Source organism: Salvia splendens, chromosome 19, assembly GCF_004379255.2.
Source record: "Salvia splendens isolate huo1 chromosome 19, SspV2, whole genome shotgun sequence".
Classification (NCBI taxonomy): Eukaryota; Viridiplantae; Streptophyta; class Magnoliopsida; order Lamiales; family Lamiaceae; genus Salvia; species Salvia splendens.
Genome location: NC_056050.1, coordinates 1968580 through 1993903, shown reverse-complemented (window position 1 = coordinate 1993903; position 25324 = coordinate 1968580). Strand labels below are relative to the sequence as shown.

General features: G+C 37.8%; 2 protein-coding genes across 2 annotated transcripts; both read right to left on the bottom strand.

Annotated features, from left to right (window-relative positions):
- Window positions 1-1971: 1971 nt before the first annotated feature.
- Window positions 1972-2478, bottom strand: LOC121780124 (protein SRC2 homolog). The gene has a single exon (XM_042177647.1). It carries the CDS (start codon window positions 2476-2478, stop codon window positions 1972-1974), a length of 507 nt encoding a protein of 168 aa, XP_042033581.1.
- Window positions 2479-18852: 16374 nt separating this feature from the next.
- On the bottom strand, window positions 18853-19299 carry LOC121780123 (protein SRC2 homolog). The gene has a single exon (XM_042177646.1). It carries the CDS (start codon window positions 19297-19299, stop codon window positions 18853-18855), a length of 447 nt encoding a protein of 148 aa, XP_042033580.1.
- Window positions 19300-25324: the final 6025 nt, after the last annotated feature.

Sequence of the window (25324 nt, the reverse complement as noted above, 5' to 3'; positions counted from 1 at the left end):
TAAAAGATTAATATATATCTGAGTGTACGATACACAGAGTGCACACTCGAATAAAATCAGAGTATCTCAACAATCAGCAACTCAAAACAAATATTATTCAAACAATATTTGTTGAAAGAAACAATATTCAGCGGAAACATTCGAGAGTAGAATATTATTATGTATGAAGACATAATATATTCAGAAAGTTTTCTTTACTATCTTCTTTACTTTCATGCTCAACACCCACCGTGCTCGTCACCGCTCAACCTGCACATTTAGAAATATATGCAGGGCTGAGTACAAAAGTACTCAGTGAACACATTGCCGAAAAATACAATTATACATTTTAAAATATTGTCAAGCCATCATCACAGTAACACTCGGGGTTTTTCTTAAAGGCCCGAGTTTACTAAGTTCATTTTCATAAAGTCCGTCTGATCAGACTAAGTTCATTCTTGTAATCCGCCATATCTGATAATTCATAGTGTGTCGGGAAGGTGGCCACCTTCCACGATCACATTGACCGGCCAACCCTTACGATGACACACGGTCCATTCCTTTGTGTACACTAACTCGAATAGGATTTGCGGTCCTATTGGAGTCCGAATTCGTTTCATTCATTCATTTTGGCATAGCACATTCGGTATAACCAAACAGATAGGCATCACTACATAAAACAAAGCATTTATGGCAAGACAACATCTTTAAACATCACGAACATGTGTTCGTGTTCTCATAAAATACGATTTGTATTTTTTTTTGTATAAGAAAGCTCACCTCGTTCGTTTAAAGCCTTAACTTTTGTCCCTTCCATTCTCGAAATGCACATGTGAAGGCGCCCGACTCTCCTTCTTCCCCTCCTTCCTTTAACCTCTTTCGACTCCTTTATATATATAGGTTTACCGAAGCTTACTTCATAAGCTAACCCGAAGCTTACTTCATAAGCTAAACCGAAGCTTACCTCCTAAGCTAAATACGAAGCTTACCTCATAAGCTAAATACGAAGCTTACCTCATAAGCTAAATTAATACAAAGAGTTACTTTCTTTTCTCGACAAAAGAAACAAGGTCGAAAAATTTTCAAGTGCACAAACGACGGTCATTTCAAGATCAAAATAAAAAGGTAGAAAAAGTCGGGGTGTTACAGTGATTTTAGGTGTTATTTTAGTGATTGTAGTCTTCTTATTATAAAGATGCGTAAACAAAAAAAGTAGCACTATTTATTTATACCAACTACATTGAAAGACTGGTGTATTGATTGAGCGTCTATCATGACATATTAAAGTGTCACTAAAAATGCATATTATCAACATTTGCATTGGCAATGAAATGTTTAGCAATTTTCAGTAGATAAAAGAAAGAACATGATTGAAAGTTGAAACAATGCTTTTGATGTTAGTATTCGCAACAAGGTGATATGAGATTACGAGAGAGAAATAACAAGCTATGGAGTAAATTATGATTAAATTCATGTTAATAGAAAATAATATTAAAGCTTATGATAGAAAATAAACCCTTATTTTTACATAAATACTTTCATATAGCACCTATGAACATTTCATCAAAGTGAAATCATTAGGTGTAAAACCATTCACCGAAATTAATCTCAACCATAAGGTGCAAATGCCCCTTCTCAACATATTTTATTTATACCATTTTGTTCTTCAATTTTTTCCACTTCCTTGATAAATGTCTCACTTCAAATTCTTCAAAATTTTGTTATATGGAGTATATAATTTTGCCCCTTCTGGACTGAATTTCTGGCTCCGCCCCTTATTTTGCATTGCAATAATTCCATGTAAAAATCAACTCATACAAAAAAAAACGTTAATAAAGTGGAGAAAACAATAACGAGAAGAAGACCCTAATATAAACATGAAGAAACATTCCAATAGCAAAGAAATTAGAAAACAAGCTATGTTTGACATGATATATCAATATTAATTTATTAGCGCCATCCTCCTCGTCCTGATCCTCGTCCTCACAAATTTTAGGGGCCTCCGGTCAAGACTAACCACGTCCCATGTACCAACACTACATACACGACCTTTAGCCCGGCCTTGAGCGCCTTCTTCCAAGCCGAGGGCTCTTGATCCGTAAACGTCTTCCCAAAACTATACAAAATGTTGAGCCTCCCATCCCCGGCCCCAGCCACATTAAATCTCAGTTCTTTTTTAGCCTTACGCCCGGAGTCAAAGAGACCCTTGACCGGTATCTTGACTTCACCAATGTACACTTCCCTCAGATTTCCCTGACAGTAGAGCTTCACCACCACCTCCAGCCCCGGGTTCCGGAGAGAGGCCTTGTTGATCGTGTAATTGAAAGTGGAGTTCCATCTAGGGTTTGACCCTCCGGCCGTGTCCACGTTGGTTAGCATGCTTGTTTTGGGATCTCCGTTGAAGGAAACCTTCGCGTAGACTTTCATGTTCCCGAAACACAGGACATATGGAAGATTGTCAGCTGAAACAAGGGTAAGATCAAATTTTCTGAATTCCATCAATATATGTGGGTGTGATTTTGTTAGAATTGAGTCAACTTTTATAGATCTTACTTTGATCATAATTATTATATCTTGGTAAGAAGCTTCAACGAAAATTGAAAACATTAAATTATGTTACTATTGTAATGTGAATCAATAACAACTATGATAATAAAATTCAAAATTGAAATACATTGAAATGTCAACCATATATAGCAGTAAAAGAGGGTAAACAATACTAGAATCATTTTAAAAATATTCAAACCCGGTAGTAAAAACTCAATCCTAAGAGAAAAACTTCAACCCCAATACCAAACAATCTTTTTTTAATAAATCACATAATCTTATTGTATAAATTTAAAATACAAACCAAAATATGCATAGCTTTTTGCACATTTTATTCTTAATTTCTCATAATGTAATATAAATTAAAATACAAACCTACAATAAATATACAGAATTGTACAAAACGAACTTTTGTGTGATTAAAATTAATGATAAGTAAAACATAAGAAAATAAAGAATCTTTATAGTTTTAATCTAGGGTTTTTAAACTGGTACCTATCAAAATCAATTAGTACTAATTCAGCAATGAAAATATACTTTTTAATGGATAAATGAATATTTTATTGAGTACAACCATGATTATTTTAGACAAAGTAAACTAATGGGCTTACAAGTAGCACCAATTTTAAAATCTAAATAAGAAAATAATGAAAAAAAAGTGTGCATTATCTGTTGCGCTTGTCAATTAATATTCTAAACTCAACCATATAGATTTTATGGTTTTGTTTTAATTATGTTTCAATTCGAAATCCTAATCCTCAACTAAGTAAGTTGTATGACTATTTCAACTAAAACTAAAAAATTAGAGTTATTCAATGGTGCACTAAAAGTAAATTAACAATTTAGTTATAATATATAAATCTTATGTACATTTTTTGAATATATTGCAATTGTAAAATATTATTTTAAAACAAATTAATGTATTATATTTATCCTTTAATTTTTTAAGTTAAATATATATGTTCAAATTTAGAAGAAGAAAAAATCAGCTTTTACAATATATATTTGAATGCTTATTTTTAAATTAAAAATTATATGTAAATTACAAATGTTTTGAATCAAATAATTATATTCACTAATGAAATATTAATAATACAACTGAATTAAATCAAATAAATCAGTTCGATTTGAAATTTAGGAATATTATGTTTGCAAAATTTATGTTTATTCTCTTACGTTTGTTTGATATTCCTACCAAAACATTAAATCCAACATAAAATGGTACTAATACTCAATTTTCAGCTATATATAGATAGTACAATGTTATAACTATTGTAATGTGAATTCATGGCAACTACTATGATATTAGCATTCAAATTAAAGTAAATTGAAATGTCACCCACAGATGGCAGTGAAATATGGTAAACAATACTTGAATCATTTTTAAAATATTCAAACCCTCGTAGTTTAAACTCAAACCAAAGAGAAAAACTTCAACCGAATACCAAACAAATAACGCATAATCTTTATATAAATTTAAAATAAAAACCTAATGCGTAGCTTTAATTCACATGTTATTCTCAATTTCTCATAATATAATATATAAATATACAGAATTGTACAAAACAAACTTTTTGTAATGTTAAAATTGAAAAGAGAACAAAAGCGAAATAAAGAATCAGCATAATTTTAATCTAGGGTTTTTAACTTGAAGTGAATCTATTTATAAAGCACTTACTTTAATTTGTCAAACTAAGAAGATTTAGTAGTTAAAATAACATTTCATCCTTCCTCGAAAATAAATTCTCATTTTTTGGGCATATTATGACATAAATAAACCAATCGTGAAAAGCATGTTCTTTAATAAAATGTACACCATCCGTCCACCAAAACTTCGGGTTGTCCATCATTTAACGACATTATTTTTTCTTTTTTTAGTGAGTGGTCTCTATGTTCCATCAACTCATTACGCTCTTATTCTACTATAAAAATTAATATAGTACAAAAATAGGATTCAAATTTCAGTAATTTCTTTACTAATTTCCCTTTTAGAGTAAAACAACTTCTTAAATTTATGCTTAGACAAAACGTGTTTTTAAATAGCGGCGGAGGTGTAAAAAGTAAAAATCAATTATTGATACAGCAATCATTTTAAACTCGTACCTACTAAAATTAATTTGTACTAGTACTAATTATGCAATGAAAAGGTATAGATATCAAAATATTTTATTGAGTACAACTATGATTAGTTTAGACAAAGTCAACTAATGGATTACAAGGTCCAAGTCATAGCCGCTGAGAGACGAGAGGAAGCACTAATGATGGAAATATTTAATTTGGTAAAATATAAACTAATATTATATTTGTTTACAAAAAAAATAGATGAAATTATAAATGACATGGGTTTTAATGCCCAATTAGTAATATAAGAGAGAAGGAGGATATATGTGCTGAGAATAGTGTAATGGATTATGAGATCAACATTAATTTAGAATAATATTTAGAGTCTTTACTCCATTTATTTAAAATATTTTATATTTGAAATCGGTCTCGCTTTGGAAAAATTGAAAATGATTAGGATTATTTAATTCAAATACCAACAATTTCAGCATATGAATCCATAAAATGCACCCAACCTTCTACTCCCTCCATCCATCTGTTTCAATTTTACTTTTCTTTTGCAAAAAAAATATCGTATTTTACTTTTACTATTATTTATAACAAGTGGACTCCTTACTTTTACTATTTTTTTTTGCCAAAAAAAATTTTTGTAAAAATTTTCCTTACTATTATTATCCGTCACTAATCAGTGAAATTTCTTCACTGCATTTTATTAATTTATATTATTCACATTTTATCATAAATTAATTTATAAAAATAGGATCCATATTCTAATAACTTTTTCTTCCCACTTTTTCTTACAAATCTAACAATTTTTAAAAAAAATCGGAGCGAGTAAAAAATAGAATGTTTATTGTGGGATGGAGGGAACAGCACATAATGCACATAATCAAGTAAATACTACTTTTACATCCGTCATCTTAGTCTATTTCACTTGTAAATACTAACCACCAGTCAGTGTTGAAATTTATTTATTTGCAAATAAAAGTTGTAACATACACTCATCTATTCCATTCTAAGTGAAATATTTTGTAATCACCACAAAATTTTATGTAATTTTATTTTGTGAGTTAAATGAAAAGAAATAAAGTAAGAGAGGAAAAAAAATTATTTTAAGAAATGTGTTATTTAGATTAGAATATCTTAAAGGGGTAAATGTGTCAATTAAAATGTGAGAAGGGAGTATTTTTTTAAAAAATATTAAGTATTTTAGACTATGAAATTTGGTGATAGAGCCAATGTTTTAAAAACTGGACCGATGAGCGAACTGGTGAAGCTACTGGTTCATGGTTCAACCGGTCCAACCGATTTAATCACTGGTCGAACCGTTATACTAATGCAAATACATATAATTAAATATACAATATACAAAATATATTAAATTTACATATACTTAATAGTATATCAAAAACATAAACCTTATATATAATTAGTTGTAAATAAAAATATTAAAATTTAATAAATGATAAAATTTCCTTAAATATATCAATAATTAGTTATTGTATATAAAAAAATTAATACTATATATATAAATAAATAAAGTTTATTTTAACTGAAAAAAGCATGTTGGGAGAAATAATATTGTAATATGAAGTAAAACATGAATTATTATTTATTTTAAGTAAAACTATGTATTAATATCAATAGTAAGTTTATATAAATTAAATATATATAGTAAAAATATTAATATCAGATAACAATAAATTATAATTGATAATATTAAAAACTATTAAACTCTATCTATAATTATAGACTTCTATATTATAAAATATCATTGATTGTAAAATATAATTAAAATTTTCTTAAAAGAATATAAAATTAAAATGAATTACTGTATTAGTTTTGGTGGACAAAAAATTTCATATTTAATGTATAAGAATAATTAATGTTCGGTCCATGGTTAGTGGTTTTTAGGGGTGAACCGGACCGGGCTACCTGTCGGTTCATGGTTGAATCGGTTGAACCGACCGGTCCGGTCCGATTTTTAAAACACTAGAGCACTTCTTTTAGTATTGTACATATTTAATAAGTTAAGTGAATAGAGAAAACGTATGAGATAGTAAAATAAAAATGAAATAAAGTAATATGGACAAGTGGATTATATTTTCTAAGAAAAGGAAATGGTCCAACTCAAATGGAATGGCTTAAAAGGAATATGTTCCAACACTAATAAACAGGAGGGATGTGATCAAAATAAAACTATACAAAATATTATACTCTAAATTAGTATTATCAACCGTTCTACAATATCAGCTTAAAGCAATAATATTCTCCGGCAACGGCGCCAAAAACTTGATGCACTATTTATTAGCACTAAAAATACCTGCAAGCATACAGGGTAGATCTAGTATAGCTAAAGGTCAGTACCGGGATATCGAACACAGGGAATAAGATTCCAACTGGCTATCATATACTAAGCGTCATATACTATTTAGATACACCGAGTTTTTTGAATTTTATAAACTAGACAAACAAAAAAAACAAAAAGCATAAAAATAAAATAATACAAAGCAGGCTAAAGAAAGTAGAGTTTTAGGATCCAACTACTATAACCTAGTGATGATTAATCTTATAGAACCTTTACCCTTATGTGTCTCCAGGATTATTAGGAAAGTCGCGATTCTAGGACAAGCCCTCTCTCGAGTGCACTTATCCAGTAGATTAGACTCTAACTATCAAAGTCTTCTTCCAATAGATTAGATTCTAACTCCTTAAGTTCCTAAGACTCAAGTCCTCACAAAGGGTCCCCTCTCTCGAGTGCAGATAAACCTATGTGTTGTACTCGTTCCTTTTACCACATAAAACTAGTTATCTCTCGATTAATCTAGTTAAACGAACATAGTTCTCAAGTTGGCCAGACAAAAGAACAATAAAAGCACAAGAACAAGCAAAATAATCACAAGAGCTAGGAAAAAGTTCAATTCAATAAATCAAAACATGTTCATAATAGTCTTCACCAGAAAAAACTACAAATGATGTTTAACTACTCATAGACAAGTAGTAAAAACAATAAAAGCACGAGACATGAAAGAAACTGATAGAACGCAAGGTTGAATCTTCAATCTTCTGTCTTTTCTTGCCTGGATCTGCAGAGCTCCGCTCCAATGGAAGATGGATGAATTATGTGTGGAAGATGGAATGGAAGAATGTGTAGAGGGGGAAGGATTGGAGGCTCTGAGATGAAGATTATGAATTAGGTTTGGGTATTTATAGGCTAGAAAAAGGGTTAATCTAGGTTATTTTCGTGCCCTACAAGAAAGGAGAGAGATTTGGTTTCACAAATTAATAATTTATTCTCTTTCTTGAATTTCCGCCCAAATTTCCGCCAGCTTTGACTGCATTGCGCAATGTTCGTATAATGGTCATAACTTTCTCTACAGAACTCCGATTGAGACGTTTAAGGTATCCACGCGAAGCTCTTTCGAAGACGAAGAGAATGACATCTAGTAAGCACTGATTGGACATCAAAATCCCTGGCAGAATAGGCTCGAACAGAGGCTGCTGCACGTTGGCCTTTTTTTCACCATTTTCTATCTTTTTCTATCATTTATCAACAAACACGTCAAAAATACCAAATGTATAACATATGCAATTTAAGAACATAATTTGCATGATTGACATTTAAAACAAGTCAAATCTAGTCCTTAAAAACATGCAAAATCTGTGTTTGTCACCAGTTCCACCAGTTCACGGCGGTTCAACATGCTAGTGGTTTTTAGGGGTGAACCGGACCGGGCTACCTGTCGGTTCATGGTTGAATCGGTTGAACCGACCGGTCCGGTCCGGTTTTTAAAACACTAGAGCACTTCTTTTAGTATTGTACATATTTAATAAGTTAAGTGAATAGAGAAAACGTATAAGATAGTAAAATAAAAATGAAATAAAGTAATATGGACAAGTGGATTATATTTTCTAAGAAAAGGAAATGGTCCAACTCAAATGGAATGGCTTAAAAGGAATATGTTCCAACACTAATGAAACAGAAATATGTTCCAACACTAATGAAACAGGAGGGATGTGATCAATTGCTACTAATTAGCTAATTCTTAACTATTTCCAATTCCTAGCTATTAGATTTATAGGTCTAGTGGTATTTAGTGGTGTTATTTGAAATTTCATTTTGTATTAATTAATTCAAAATGGGTATTTTATACATTTTCTTTAAATGGTAGTTTTTGTGATTCTCGTGATGTCAACACGATATAATAAAAAATGTCAAAAGGAGTGCAAAAATGTAAGATAAATAATAATATAGATAAGAATCTTCTTTATATTATTCTCTCTTATATTACATTATCTACGCTTTAACTATTTATTACTACTATTATTTTTTTCAAAACTAGTGAAGAAAAAAATGTCTCGCTTAAAGTGCGACGTAAGGAATAACATATTTTGTTAAAATGGACTAAAAAGAAACGGATGGAATATTAATCTTAGCAAATTATTACTCCCTCCAACCGTGAAATGTTGTCCAGTTTTGCCATTTCGGTCCGTCCGCGAAATGTTCCCCAATTTGCTTTTTTACCGTTTTTGGTAAATGGACCCACTTTCAACTAACTCATTACACTCACATCCTATTATAAAAACAATATATAAATATGAGACCTACATTGCACTAACTTTTTTCACTCACTTTTCTTCACATTTTTAAAACCCGTGACAAGTTAAACTTTGACGATATTTCGTAAACGGAGGGAGTCCTATTTGTCAAAAATATCGAAACTTTCCAACCAACGTGGAGTGGTCCCACACGCATAACAAAGATGACGATAAACCTTTGCATAAATATTAGAGTAATTCATTAAATTATAGTCTTCTAGACTATATTACCCTTGCATTGACCTCATTCCTTAAAAGTCTACTTTAATTGCAACCAAATTAAAAGACATATATGGTCCATGTCGTATGTCGTACAGGTCTTGTTAAATTTCATGTGTCTCTTTAATAGTAGAATTTTAGAATGGCAGACTACTGAAAAAAGTCATAAATATTGGACCAATTCTATTCGTAGCCAAAATTAATACTCTCTGTATTTCATTAAATATCAAATATTTTTTAAATTATTCTATTTAAAATAAAATATTTATATAAATGAAAACAATAGCATCTCTAATATTTTCTTTCGCAGATATAGTTGGTTTTGTGCCCAATTTTGGAGAAAAACACTTTTCAGTGTACATGCTTCAGTTCTGTTTGGCCGAAGGCCTACATTATTGAAGACTTATTCCACCATAATTCTCTCTCTCACAAAAAGTATGGGTTTTATTTCTAGTTGTACCAATGAATTGGACAGGTTTTATTTCTAGTTGTACCAACTTGATCAAAAATCAAATATTTCATTTATTAAGGCGAAAAGAGTATATATTAACATTTTTCTTTTATTTTTTTTTCAGGGGGCATAATTTGTAGTAGTATATCAATTAATTGTGTAGAATAAATGCACCTCAAACGTTTGTTGTGGTAAAATTTATAAATGTCGGACTTTTTTTGTTCAATAAAAATATTGGACATACATATCCCTAGTTTACAGCATTCATAACCCAAACAGGAGATGGATGCTGATGGAGTACGTACTAAACAAGCCCAAGAAAGAGTATCAGTTCGGCACGACTAAAGAGTATCAGTCCGGCATGACTAAAGAGTTCAGTTCGGCACAACCAAAGAGTTCGGCCCCAGCCTACAAGCTCGGTAAAAGCCAACCAATCAAACTCTGCTCTCAGGTCGGCATCAAGCTCTGCTCTCAGATCGGCAAAAGCTGCTCGGCAATAATTCAGCAGTTCGGTCTCAGTATTCGACCGAACTAGGAGATAGTGGACTCATGCAGGATTTCCACCTCCACTACACCCACGATCTATTTAGTGGTGTCAAGCAGTCATTAACTCATGCAGGATAGTGGACCCATGCAAGATCGCCACGATCTCCACGACATCCACTACCTAGTAAATAGCTGCATGCCACGATCTTGGTCCTTTGTATAAATAGAACCTAGATCAGATAGATAGGGTTACATTCTCTCAATCTCTAGAGATAGAATACAAAATAGCAAGTCTGTATTGTAAGCTGTAGAAAACAGATCAAGCAATACAACTCTGCCCTCTCTTCTTCCCGTGGACGTAGATTTACTTCAGTAAATCGAACCACGTAAATTCTCTGTGTCGTGATCTGCGTTTTTCCTGCATTCACTAACATCAAATTTTCGCCGACTCATCACTGGCGCCGTCTGTGGGAAACAGAGAACCAAATTTGTGATAAAAGCGAATTTTTGACCCTTTTTCCACCCCAAAAAAAAAATGCATACCAGATCACACACTACCCGTAATACCGTTCGTGATAACCGTGAGGAAGCTAGTCCAGCTCGCAGGTCTGAAAAACGGCCTCGGGAGACATCTACCTCCAGTTCTCACGAAGAAGGAACAAGCCCCTCCAGGAGTCATCGCACCGAGTCTTCCCAGCAGCCCGATTTAAATGAAGCTGTCAAGCTGTTCTTGGCCGAGAAGCAGGAGGAGTTCTTAACCTTCCTGCAGAAGAGCCAACAGCCGGAGAAGACAACGACGGATTCTCCCTCCTCATCTAGGCATGAAAGTTACTACCGCAGTAGTGACGTGTCTTCCAGGAGAAAGAATCCTCAACCCCGACATGTTCCTGTTCCTCCTCGGTACCGGAACCACAGGAGAACTCCATCTCCTCCGTACCGAAGAGATGTCGGGTTCGCCATGTACGGAGCATTAAAAACTCCGTTCTCGGACGATATCACCCGAACTCCTTTGCCGCGGAACTACCGAACTCCGTCGATAACCTACGACGGACTCGTGGATCCTCATGATTTCTTGGGACGCTATCAATATAACATGGCGAACCAGGGTCTCAACGAGGTCCACATGTGCAAGCTGTTCCCCGAGCTGCTCATCGGGAACGCCAGAAGGTGGTTCGACAGCCTTCCTCAAGGCAGCATTAGATCCTACCGAGATCTAATGGATGCTTTCCACAGGAGGTTCTTTCAGAAAGCGGAAGCCCGGATCACTTCGGCTCAGCTGCTTTCTATACGTCAAGGTCGCGACGAAAAGATCAGCGACTTCCTGACGAGATTCCACAAGGAATGCCTACAAGTAGATGATCTCAACGATCTACTTGTCATTTCGGCATTCCAAAATGGAATCCAGCCCGGAGCTCTCTACAGAAAGCTCGTGGAATGCAGTCCGCAAACAGCTCAAGAGATGTGGGACATTGCGGACCAGTACTCCCGGGCCGATGAGGCAGACCATCGCAAACGGTCGTTAGACAGCTCATCGTCCCGAGAAGACAGAAGGAAGCCCGATCATAGCGATCAAGGGCATCCTCGCCGGACTCCATTTGAAAGAATTCAAAGGGCTCCGGTGCAAGACAGATTGGGACCCCGTCTCAATCCCGAGAAGCCGCCCGCTCAGTTCGTACCGCTGAACAAGTCAAGAGCGGAAATTTTCGAACTACATTCCGATATGTTCGAAAGACCAAAGCGGATGACGAAATCAGCCGCGCGGCGACCTCAGGATCAATATTGCTCCTTCCATCAAACCCACGGTCACGATACCGAGGAGTGCCGAGATTTGGCTGCAGGTATTGATGTTCTTGTGAAAACAGGAACGTTAAAAAAATACCAAAGCAAGCAGCCGAAAAAGAACAAAAGGCAGAGAGGTGCGAACTGCAATCCTCAGGATCCGAAAAGGCATGAGGATCCCGAAGACGACGACGAGCCGCAATATTATGGAGTAATCCTGACTATTGATGCTCTCCCTGCCGGGAAGACTAAGTCGTCCCTAAAAGCAGAACGCAGAGGTTCCAATCAAGAGGAGCCAACACATAAAAGGCTGAAGAAAGACGAAGTGATTACATTTTCAGACGCCGATCCCGTCCCAGCCATCTCTCCTCACCAAGACGCTATTGTCATTCAAGCCGGAGTGGCAAACAAACTGATCCACAGAGTATTGGTGGATACGGGAGCGTCAGTCAGCATTCTTTTTAAAGAATGTTTCGATAAAATGGAAGTGGATCCAGCTCGGCTCAGTCCGGCTCCACTTCCTCTGAAAAGTTTCGCCCAGGAGGACACCCGCCCTGAAGGTATTATCAGCCTTCCGATCACGGTGGGAAAAGCGCCTACAATCTCCAATACGATGATCGAGTTCTTTGTGGTGAAAGCTCGGTCCCCGTACAACATCATCCTGGGGAGAGACTGGCTCAACACAGTTCGGGCCGTTTGCTCTACTTATCACCTCACCATCAAGATCCCCACTAAAGGTGGGATAGCGGTCATCCGAGGTGATCAAAAGAGAGCAAAAGAATGTCTGCAGGTTGCGCTTAAAAGTGCCGAACAATCAGTTCGGCACCATCAAGCATAGCAATCACAGCAACCGGAGTCAGAGGCAAGCGAGATGACCGAAGTCACTTCAGAGTCGAACTCAATGACCGTTCAGTTATACGAAGATGATCCATCCAGAGCGGTCAAGATCGGCTTCGCAGGAACGCCTCTACTCCGGGAAAAGACCATTCAGCTCCTCAAGGAGTACAAAGATGTCTTTGCATGGTCTCCGTTGGACATGACCGGAGTGCCCCCCGAGGTAATCACTCATCGGTTAAATATTGATCCTTCAATCCGGCCAGTAAAACAGAAGCAAAGACTCTTTGCGGCAGAAAGAAGCCAAGTCATCCATGACGAAGTCCGCCAATTACTAAAAGCGGATGTACTATTCGAGGTGAAATATCCTTCCTGGGTGGCCAATCCTGTGATGATCAAGAAAAAAGAAGGAGGATGGCGGATGTGCATAGATTTTACCGATCTAAACAAGCACTGTCCTAAAGATTGCTATCCCCTTCCGAATATAGATAAAAAAGTAGAAGCTTTGATCGGCTTCGAAATTTTCTGTTTTCTTGATTTATACAAAGGATATCACCAAGTATTGATGGATGAGAGTGACGCTCCGAAAACAGCTTTCATTACCGATTTCGGCATTTTCGCTTATAAAAAGATGCCATTCGGTTTAAAGAATGCCGGAGCCACTTATCAAAGGATGGTAGACAAGCTTTTTCGGCACCTGATCGGAAAGGAGGTCGAAGTGTATGTTGACGATATCGTCGTCAAAAGCAAAAGCACTTCGGAGTACGAGCACAACCTCAAGTCCACTCTCAACGTGCTCAAGAAAGCCAACCTCAAACTTAATCCCCAAAAGTGTACCTTTTTGGTAGATTCGGGAAAGTTTCTGGGTTGTTGGGTTTCAAAGGACGGACTCAAGGCAAACCCCTCAAAAATTCAAGTCGTTCAGAACATGGCAATGCCGAAGTCCATACATGACGTGCAAAGGCTAACCGGATGTCTAGCCGCACTGAATCGATTCCTTTCCCAAGCAGCCGAAAAGCAACTGCCGTTCTTCAAGGTGTTGAAAAAGGCACCAAAGTTCGAGTGGGGAGCCGAGCAGAAAAAGGCCTTTGACGAGCTCAAAAGTTATCTAGCCGAGCTTCCTATTCTCTCTGCTCCAACCGAAGCCGAAGTAATATTTTTATACTTAGCGGCATCAGATCAAACCATCAGCGCGGTGCTTGTACGAGAAGAAGGCCTAAAGCAGTTTCCCATCTACTTTACAAGCCGAGCATTAAGAGGTCCAGAAACAAGGTATCAACCTCTGGAAAAAATTGCTCTGGCGCTAGTAAATGCAGCAAGGAGACTGCGGCCATACTTCTATGCTCACAAGGTATGCGTCTTAACCGATCTGCCTCTTCGGCAAGTTTTGACCAAGCCAGAAGCATCAGGCAGAATCGCCAAATGGGCCATAGAGCTGGGAGAACACTCAATCGAGTACCTACCTCGGAAAGCCATCAAGGGACAAGCCTTGGCAGATTTTCTTGCAGAGGCCAAGTTCGATCAAGCAATCCCTGTCATTGCCGAACAGAAAAATTCTACCAATGCCGAACTAGCACAGCCCTTGGAATCCGAAGTAGAGCCGCCGGACTGCTGGAGCGGATTCGTAGATGGAGCTTCAAACAAGATGGGAAGTGGAGCTGGTATTTTACTTGTCGCTCCCGACGGACACGAGGTAACCTACTCATTTCGGTTCCTATTCCCCACTACTAATAATGAAGCCGAGTACGAAGCCCTCCTGGCCGGACTCCAGTTAGCGCAAAGTCTGCTCGTCAAATCTCTCAAAGTCCATTGTGATTCACAAGTCATAGTAAATCACATGTTGGGTACAAGTGAAGCCCGTGACGAGAGAATGAAGAAGTATTTGGACAAAGCGCAAAACCTCAGCCGAAGTTTCTCCTATTTTCGGATAATCCGCGTTCCCAGAGCGGAAAATAGCCGAGCAGATACCTTAAGTAAGTTGGCCTCAGATCCGAGCTCAAAGGCGGAAGAATTAATGCATCGAAGCATTGATGAAGCCGAGGTACATTCAGTATCCAGCTCGCCGAACTGGATGACGCCGATCTTGCAGTATCTGGATCAAGGACAATTGCCCGAGGATAAGAGAGAAGCTCGGAAGATCACATGCCGAGCACTTCGGTACGAACTTCATGAAGGAGTCCTCTTTAGAAAGTCTTACCTCCAGCCGTTATTGCGGTGCGTAGGACCAGAAGAGACGGACTACATCCTCAGAGAAGTTCATGAAGGATCGTGCGGCAGCCACATCGGAGCTAGAGCTTTAGCTAAAAAAGTTCTAAGATGGGGATATTATTGGCCAACCTTGGTACAAGAAGCAGTGCAGCTCGTCAAGACATGCCCGAAGTGCCAAATCCATGCAAATATCCCAAGGATGCCGCAGACCGATCTATTCACTATGCAAAGCCCTTGGCCTTTCATGCAATGGGGCATAGACATAGTGGGACCACTTCCTCAAGCTCCTCGGCAAATGAAATTCCTAATCGTTGCCGTGGACTACTTACGAAGTGGGTGGAAGCTGAACCATTAGCTACGATAACGAGCTCGAAGGCATTGGACTTCGTCTGGAAGAACATAGTGTGCCGATTTGGCATACCCCACATCCTCATCTCGGATAACGGGACTCAGTTCACCGACAAGACGTTCAAGAATTGGTGCCAAGAGCTGAATATTCAACAGCGGTTCACTTCGGTCTCTCATCCACAAGCAAACGGACAAACGGAGGTAACAAATCGTATCCTGGTGAAAGGGTTAAAAGCTCGGTTAGAACAAGCCAAAGGACAATGGGTAGAAAATCTCCCTCAAGTCCTATGGTCCTACCGAACTACACCCACAACCTCCAACGGTGAAACTCCGTACAGTCTTGTGTACGGCACTGAAGCCGTGATTCCGGTGGAGATCGGCGTACCCAGTCCCCGAACTCTAAATTTCTCCTCAGAAATGAATGACGACGGACTGAGAGCCGAGCTAGATCTTGCCGAAGAAAGAAGAGAATTGGCATGCATAAAAGCAGCCAAGTACAAGGAGCAAGCAGCCCGGTATTACAACCAAAGGGTGAAGAAGCTACAATTTCAAGTGGGAGATCTCGTCTTGAGAAACAACGAAGTAAGCCGAGCAGAAAAGCTGGGCAAGCTCGAACCCACATGGGAAGGTCCGTATCGGGTGTCAGAAGTCCTCGGCAAAGGGTCTTACAAATTGGCTCACATGTCAGGAGAACAGGTACCCCGATCATGGCACATTTCCAACCTCAAAAAGTTCCATTTGTAAGAGACAGTCCGGTCAGTCAGTCTTGAGTTCTGTTTCGGTCAATGTGCTTTATTTGGTTTGCTTGGTCTTTGTTTGTCTTTATGTGCTTTCTATGTGTCTATATGCGTTTTGTCTGTCTATGTGCGTGTCGTCTCTTACAAATGTTACTGAGGTATCTTGTTCTTCGAAGGCTGATCCCCTTCTTAGAACATATATAAGCCCACGATTGTGAGTCAAAGCTTCTACAGAAGATACAAGACTACAATTCAGCTTAAACAAGCAGTTCGTCCGAAACGAGCTGCAACAAGCCAACGATTGTAAGTCAAAGCTTCTACAGAAGATACAAGACCGCAATTCAGCTTAAACAAGCAGTTCGTCTGAAACGAGCTGCAACAAGCCAACGATTGTGAAGTCAAAGCTTCTACAGAAGATACAAGACCACAATTCAGCTTAAACAAGCAGTTCGTCTGAAACGAGCTGCAACAAGCCAACGATTGTGAAGTCAAAGCTTCTACAGAAGATACAAGACTACAATTCAGCTTAAACAAGCAGTTCGTCCGAAACGAGCTGCAACAAGCCAACGATTGTAAGTCAAAGCTTCTACAGAAGATACAAGACCGCAATTCAGCTTAAGAATCAAGCACTTCGTCTGAAACGAACTGCAACGAAAGTCCGATTCTCGCGATAAAACTTGCCTGAATTAGGACAAGGGAAAGTCCGATCCACGCGATAAAACTCGCCGAATTAGGACAAGGGAAAGTCCGATCCCCAAATTAGGACAACGGAAAGTTCGATCCGAGCGATAAAACTCGCCAAATTAGGACACAAACCAAGTCCGGTCAAAGAAGAGTTCACTTCATCAGACCGAGGACAAACATCAACTTACCCCGTACCTTTATCCAGAATGCCGAACTAATTCACTTCGCTTTCCGGGGGGGGGTAGTGATGGAGTACGTACTAAACAAGCCCAAGAAAGAGTATCAGTTCGGCACGACTAAAGAGTATCAGTCCGGCATGACTAAAGAGTTCAGTTCGGCACAACCAAAGAGTTCGGCCCCAGCCTACAAGCTCGGTAAAAGCCAACCAATCAAACTCTGCTCTCAGGTCGGCATCAAGCTCTGCTCTCAGATCGGCAAAAGCTGCTCGGCAATAATTCAGCAGTTCGGTCTCAGTATTCGACCGAACTAGGAGATAGTGGACTCATGCAGGATTTCCACCTCCACTACACCCACGATCTATTTAGTGGTGTCAAGCAGTCATTAACTCATGCAGGATAGTGGACCCATGCAAGATCGCCACGATCTCCACGACATCCACTACCTAGTAAATAGCTGCATGCCACGATCTTGGTCCTTTGTATAAATAGAACCTAGATCAGATAGATAGGGTTACATTCTCTCAATCTCTAGAGATAGAATACAAAATAGCAAGTCTGTATTGTAAGCTGTAGAAAACAGATCAAGCAATACAACTCTGCCCTCTCTTCTTCCCGTGGACGTAGATTTACTTCAGTAAATCGAACCACGTAAATTCTCTGTGTCGTGATCTGCGTTTTTCCTGCATTCACTAACATCAAATTTTCGCCGACTCATCAGATGCCGCGGCGGAACACTGGCGAGGCGAGTCGAGTCGGCGACGCGAGACATGCGAAAAAATATCACCAATATTTTATTTATATTTCAAAATAAAACCATTCATAAGTCACCGAAATTAATATCAAGTATTTTCAGGCCAATAATATTGGCTGGAAAAAATTTCCTTGCGTGTGAGGACCAAGGTGGAATTTCGTTGCCGACTACACGGTGCCTTCTAATGACCGGAAACGAGACCGGTGCAGATTATACCCTAGATTTGCTTGATAAAAAAAGTGAAGAAGAGAAGACACATTTTGCTTTCTTGTACATGCATATCTTGTCGTTCTACAACATGGGTGATATGAGATTACGAGATATATATAGATGGTAACGAGAGATAAATAACAAGTAATGGATTAAATTAGGACTATATTCATGTTATTACAGCCAGAAATTAATGTTTATGATAAAAAATAAAACTAAGGGAGAGATTAAACGTATAAATAACTTCACTTTCCCAAATTATAGTACAAAGTCAAAGGATCATACGATTCCTTTAGAGAAGTCCTCGGTTGCACCATTTCTGAATTATATACTGCTAGAAATTATAAATAAGCTATTTTTGAAATAATACACCAACATTAATCAACTCCATCCTCCTTTTTACAAACCACCGATGATACGGAGAAAACTCGTATCGAGAGATAACTGCGAGAGATGTGCGGAGAAGATGTTGGTTCGTTCGCGGGGTCCAGCCAACTATCGTTCAACTAGGGTTTTTGATAAAGTAAATAGCAGAGAAAAGTAAAAGACGATAAAAAGATAAAAGATAAATGTATTTCTTCAAATGGATGATTCAAAAGATAACAAAGGCTCCTATTTATAATAGGAGTAACCTAACTTAATGATCAAGAAATAAATATCATAATTATATAAAAAGATATAGAAAATCACTAATTAACTAATTAACTAAATAATAGAGATATGGTGGTATTCCATAAATATTCTCGTATCATCTCTAGCCAAGAGGAACCACGTCCCATGTTACATCACCCAGACCGCCTTCTTCCAAACCGAGGGCTTTGGCGCCATAAACATGTTTCCAAAACTATACAAAATGTTAAGCTTCCCGTCCCCGGCCCCATCCACGGTGTAGGTCAACACATTTTCAACCCTAGGTCCGTAGTCGAAGAGAGCCTTGACCGGTAATTTGACCTCACCGATGTACCTGTCTTCCAGAGTCCTCTCACAGTAGAGCTTCACCACAACCAGCAATCCCTGATTCTGGAGAGAGGCCTCCTTAAACGTGTAATCGAGAGAGCAGATCCATCTAGGGTTTGTCCCTCTGTCCTTGTCCACAGTGGTTCGCTTGCTTGTCTTGGATTCTCCGTTGATGGACACCTCCGCGTAGACTTTCATCCTCCCAAAGTTCCGGACGACTGGAAGATTGTCGGCCGAAACAATGATTATTTCTAATTTTCTGCACTCCATCAAAATAAGTTGATTATGTTTTTGTGTGATTTTTGTTGGAATTGAGGATTTGTGTTGTGCTTGTTTAGTAATGGATGTAGCATAGCTATTATATAGAGTACAATCTATAAAGAAGCCCCACTTACTTAAATGGTTGGTGGTGTAAAAAGCAAAAGGAATCTTCATATGCATAGCGTTGGTTGAGGTGACCTAGTCATCATCTATCTTATGTGTGTGTTCCTGGACTAATTCTTTCTTCCATAAATGGACTTTAGAGTCCTGTCATGTTTCTATTGGACGTGTGATATCTTTTAAATTAAATGTAAATGAACAATGCTGTTGATAATTATTCAATAAATAAAATAAAATAAAATAATTTTTTATTGCATGCTTCAATGTCCATGCAATCTATAATTCCCACCTATTTCAATATTTGAGAGATATTAGTCTGGCTATGTTTTGCACATATTTGTAGTTTTGTTTGAGTAGTCTTTGTGGAGTAGATTGTACATGTGTATAATAATGAGAAAAATATACTCCACTTTTAATTGAAATGAGTTATTGATAAATAGAATTTATTTTAGTTTGTAGTTGGAACGTGAAGGTATAAGGTCCCACCGAATTAATTTTATAAAACTATTTTCTTCATATGATCTCTATGTAAATTATTATGAAAAACCCATATGGATCGAGCGACTAAATTAACAGAAAATTACATCATAGAGAAAATTCAAGAAATATAGCCTGTCCATGTCAAGTTTTTTTGTAAATAAAGAATTAACCTTCCTCAAAATTTTTGACCCCAATATTTATATTTTATTAAAAGACATTAAACTTTTATAAAACAAAACATTTTAATAAGACACATTTTAGGCTATTTTAGATTAGATAACTCCAAGACAGAAGAGTTACCTATTTTACCAAATGGACCCTTAGGTCTTTCTTAGTAAGATGGAATGGAATATGAGTCCTACTTTCATTCTTTTCATTTGCTTGGTATAGTGGAATGAATGAGGAAATTGAATGAAAATGCAAAAGAAATACTCCCTCTGTCCAGGCCAAATTTTCATTTTTTCTTCCGTCTCATATAAATAGTTTAAAGCTTTGGTGCTCACATATATGCCGAATGGGAGCTTGGATAAATGGTTATATTCCAACATGCATTGTCTAGATCTTATCCAGAGACTGAAGATAGCAATAGATGTTGCAGCAGCCTTGGAATATCTTCCCATGTCCATGGCCATACATTTCCAGTTGTCCATTGTGATGTAAAGCCAAGCAATGTTTTGCTCGATGAAGACATGGTCGCTCATCTTGGTGATTTTGGTATTGGCAAGCTTTTTGACGATGGAGAAGTTGTCGTTCAAACACAAACATTGGCGACTATCGGCTATGCAGCACCAGGTATGCATAATGCTAAACTTTTCATCTTCAATTATATTGCTATATTTTTTTCTTTATAAAAATATCAATGTTTAATCGAATACTAATGATGCATGGTTAGAGTTGGGAATGGAAGGGAAAGTGTCCACACATGGGGATGTGTACAGTTTCGGGATAATGTTGCTCGAGATGTTTACACGGAAGAAGCCAACAGATGATATGTTAGATGGGGAAATGAGGTTGAAAGAGTGGGTAAGTGAATCATTACAAAAAAAAGGAAATGGTCCAACTCAAATGGAATGGTTTAAAAGGAATATGTTCCAACACTAACGAAACATAGGGATGCGATCAATTGCTACTAATTAGCTAATTCTTAACTACTACCAATTCCTAGCTATTAGATTTATAGGATCTAATGGTATTTAGTGGTGTTATTTGAAAATTCATTTTGTATTAATTAATTCAAAATGGGTATTTTAGACATTTCTTTTACATGGTAGTTTTTGTGATTCTCGTGATGTCAACACGATATAATAAAAAATGTCAAAAGGAGTGCAAAAATGTAAGATAAATAATAATATAGATAAGAATCTTCTTTATATTATTCTCTCTTATATTACAATATTATCTACGCTTTAACTATTTATTACAACTATTATTTTTTTCAAAAAGAGTGAAGAAAAAAACGTCTCGCTTATAGTGCGGCGGAAGTAATAACATATTTTGTTAAAATGGACTAAAAAGAAACGGATGGAATATTAATCTTAGCAAATTATTATCAAGCATTTTCACGCCAATAATATTCCCTGGAAAAAATTTCCTTGCGTGTGGAAACGAGACCGGTGCAGACTATACCCTAGATTTGCTTGATAACAAAAAAGAGAAGAAGAGAAGACACATTTTGCTTTCTTGTACATGCATATCTTGTCGTTCTACAACATGGGTGATATGAGATTACGAGATATATATAGATGGTAACGAGAGATAAATAACAAGTTGGGGAGTAAATTAGGACTATATTCATGTTATTACAACCAGAAATTAATGTTTATGATAAAAAAATAAACCCTTATTTTTACATAAATACTTTTATACTACTCCCTCCGTCCCAACTTAATTGTCACTCTTGAAGTGGGCACGAATATTAAGAAATGTAAAAAAAAGTTGGTTGGAAAAGTTAGTGGAATGTGAGACTCATTTTTTAATATTATTTTTATAGTAATAAAATGTGAGTAGAGTGAGTTAGTGGAATGTGGGACCTACTTACCATTTGTGGTAAAAATGAAGTGTGACAATTAAGTTGGGACGGACCGAAATGGAAAAGAGTGACAATTAAGTTGGGACGGAGGGAGTATAATGCAATAAAATCATTCACCATTCACCAAAATTAATCTCAACCTTTCCCACTCCAATAATTCCCTGCAAAAATCAACTAAGACATCAAATTTACATTAATGAAGTGCAGAAAATAGCCACATCGACCGCGTTTGGGACCGAAGAACCGGTTACGAGACCGATGGAGATTGAACCCTAAATATATTTGATAAAAAAGGGGTGATGAAGAAGAAGAAGACAATTTAAAGTGAGATCAAAATCATAGAGACATGTATACAAATACACATTTTGCTACTTTCTTAGAGAAGAAAGACCTAATATAAATATGTAGAAGAGTAAAAGTCAATTTCGGTCCTAAACATATGACCAAAATACGAATTCGGCCGAAAACATTCACTTTTTGAAAAACAGATCCATGACAAATGAAAAACTAACATGCAACACTAAATGCACAGTGGCATGACTGTTAGTTTTTTGACGGAACTGTAAAAAAATGATCATTCCGACAAGGATTTCATTTGTTATGAACCTATTTTTCAAAAAGTGTATGATTCAAGAGTAATACTGAAATGGTGTGTAAAAAATATAAAGGAAATTTACTAGGACGAAAAAACCAAAACAAATTGATTTTTTAATGAATATATGTATGTTCTAAGTAATCTATATACTAGTGTGTGTGAAAAAGGCAATATTCCGTTAACAATCAAAATGTAACTATGTATACAAATTGTTTCCCTTGTAGTAAATGTTTGTGAGGAAGTTTCCCTTATTCCAATGGTCGGTTGGTATAAGAAATTTAAGGAGGCTTAGTAGGGTGCACAAAAGAAAACAACATTGATAGGGACTTCACTAAAGTCCTACTATTATACATTTATACTGCAAAATACATCTCTCTTATAAATTACTAGTATACAAATTAAATTTGTACCATTAAATTTTAAAATTTGATGTCAATAGATAATAAATAACGTAAAAAAATGTCACTCGACGTTGTAGTGACGTTATTTGTCATCTGTTGATATCAAATCTGGAAATATAATAGTCTACAATGGATTACACCTCGACTTCACTACATATATTGTATGTATATGTATATGTGGATGTGTGAAAAAACAATACTCCTTCCGTCTAGACCTGCCCAAAGTTTACCGAACCGGCGGTTAAAACCGAAACCTTAACCGCTGGTTACGGTTCTGAACTGAAACTGTGAGAATTTAACCGAACCGAAACCGTCGATTTTTGAACCGTGGTTCGGTTCAGGTTCAAAAAATTTTGAACCAAAACCGTGCCAGAACCGCCGGAACCGCGAAAAACCATCGAAAAACCGTAAAACCAAGCAGGAACCGCAAAAAACCGGCGGTTCGGAACCGGAACCGGAACTGTAACCGCGAAACACCCTCGCGGTTCGGTTCTGGTTCGGCAATTTCCAAAACCGTAACCGTCGGTTCCGGAACCATGGGCACCTCTACTTCCGTCTCAACTAAGTTGAGTCGTATTGCTTTTTGGAACAAAGTGAAGTCATTTCCTTCTTTACAAAAAAACAAAACAACATTCTTACTTTATTTCATCACCTATTTTACTATCTCCTAGAGCACCCGTAACGGTGATCAGGGGGAAGGGCTAGCATGTCACGGCGTACCACCATTGTGAGGCGCCCGACGCAGGGAGAATATCTTGATCTGGCTAGACCACGCGCCCCACCACGTGAATATAACCGATTAATATCGCTTTTCTCACATTTTTTAATTTTTTTTCATCTTTTTTATCCTTCAATTCATCCTCAAATCATCTATAAATACTCCATTCATCTATAAAAATTCACACTAATCTCTCAACATTTTCATTTTCTCTCTAATATTACATACTTATTTTATTATAATATTTGATATTTTAGAATAAAAATAGAGAATTGCAACCAAAAAATTCTACGTGAATATTTCAACGAATTCCACTTGCGCATTAATTATCAATAAGAATAGATCTGTTCAAAACTTCAAATCAAATAACGTGTGTTACGGACGTTCTCCGTAACGGCTCCGTGATCTTCCTTCTCGGCGGAACCACGAGCAATTTCCACGACAAACTCGCGGCAATTGATCGAACCCCTGCTGATTTGGTGGACGTCTTCCACAAAGCAACAAGAAACGTAAGGATAATTGCTTGTTTCACAAGATAGGTTTAGGGAAAATATTTCATTCATAAAAATAATGTGTTGATGAAATACCCTATTTTATACTAGAAACCCTAGGGCGGTTCGACGTATCCTAATTCATCCGGGAAAGAACCGCAAAGAAAACCCGAACGGGGCTTATAAATCAGGCCCGACTCAACAGTAAGTAAATTAATGTTTCAAAAATACTAAAACATAAAAGGAAAGAAATAAAAAGGAAACAAAAAGAATCGGCTAACTCTTGAACTTGTTCGGCGCCTTGAGCTTGTCTCTCGGCCTCAAGGATCTCTTCGACACAATCAATTCTTCACTTCGGTCATTCACGCATTGCGTCGTGCTGCTCGGCTGCTTCGTGCTGCTCGGCTCCGGAAGCGCTGCGTCGAGCTGCTCGGCTGTTGTCGCCTCCAGCTCGGCATGCTGCTCGGCTGTTGTCGCCTCCAGCTCGGCATGCTGCTCGGCTGTTGTCGCCTCCAGCTCGGCATGCTGCTCTGCTGTTGCGTCTGGTGTCGGGGGTCTCGTATCAACCCCCCCTCCGTTAAAAATCGCCTTGTCCACAAGGCGAACCTCCGGGAACTGCCTACCAATCGCCTCAACCGGCTCCCACGTTGGCGTGAACGCATCATCTTCCCACTGCACCAGGCATTGCTTCTCTGGTCGGCCCTCGCGCCAACTAACGCGTTCTTCCAGCAACGCTACTGGCCGTGCCACCGGCCTATTCCCAACGAACTCCGGAGGGAGTTTCACCCCGTCTACATCACCTTCCCCCGCCACAAACTCCCGCAATAGACTTACGTGAAACACATTGTGGATCCGACTTCCATCTGGGAGGCGCAATCTGTAGGCTACTCTTCAAAAGGCCCATAGAACCTCGGGGCTAGCTTAGCCGATAGTGGCTTCGCAACCGAATGTTGTCGGTACGGTTGCAGCTTAAGCCAAACGATATCCCCGACCTCAAACTCGACGTGGCGACGGTGCCGGTTCGCCACGTCTGCCATACGCTGCTGGGCGCGCAAAAGGTTACGCCGGAGGGTGATCAATAACTCCCCTCGCTGCTTGATAATGTCTGCGACGTTAGGTGGTGTCTTTACCGATGGAGGGGCTGCGACCAGGGACGGAGGCTCTCTCCCATACAAAGCGCGATACGGTGACGTGCCCAAC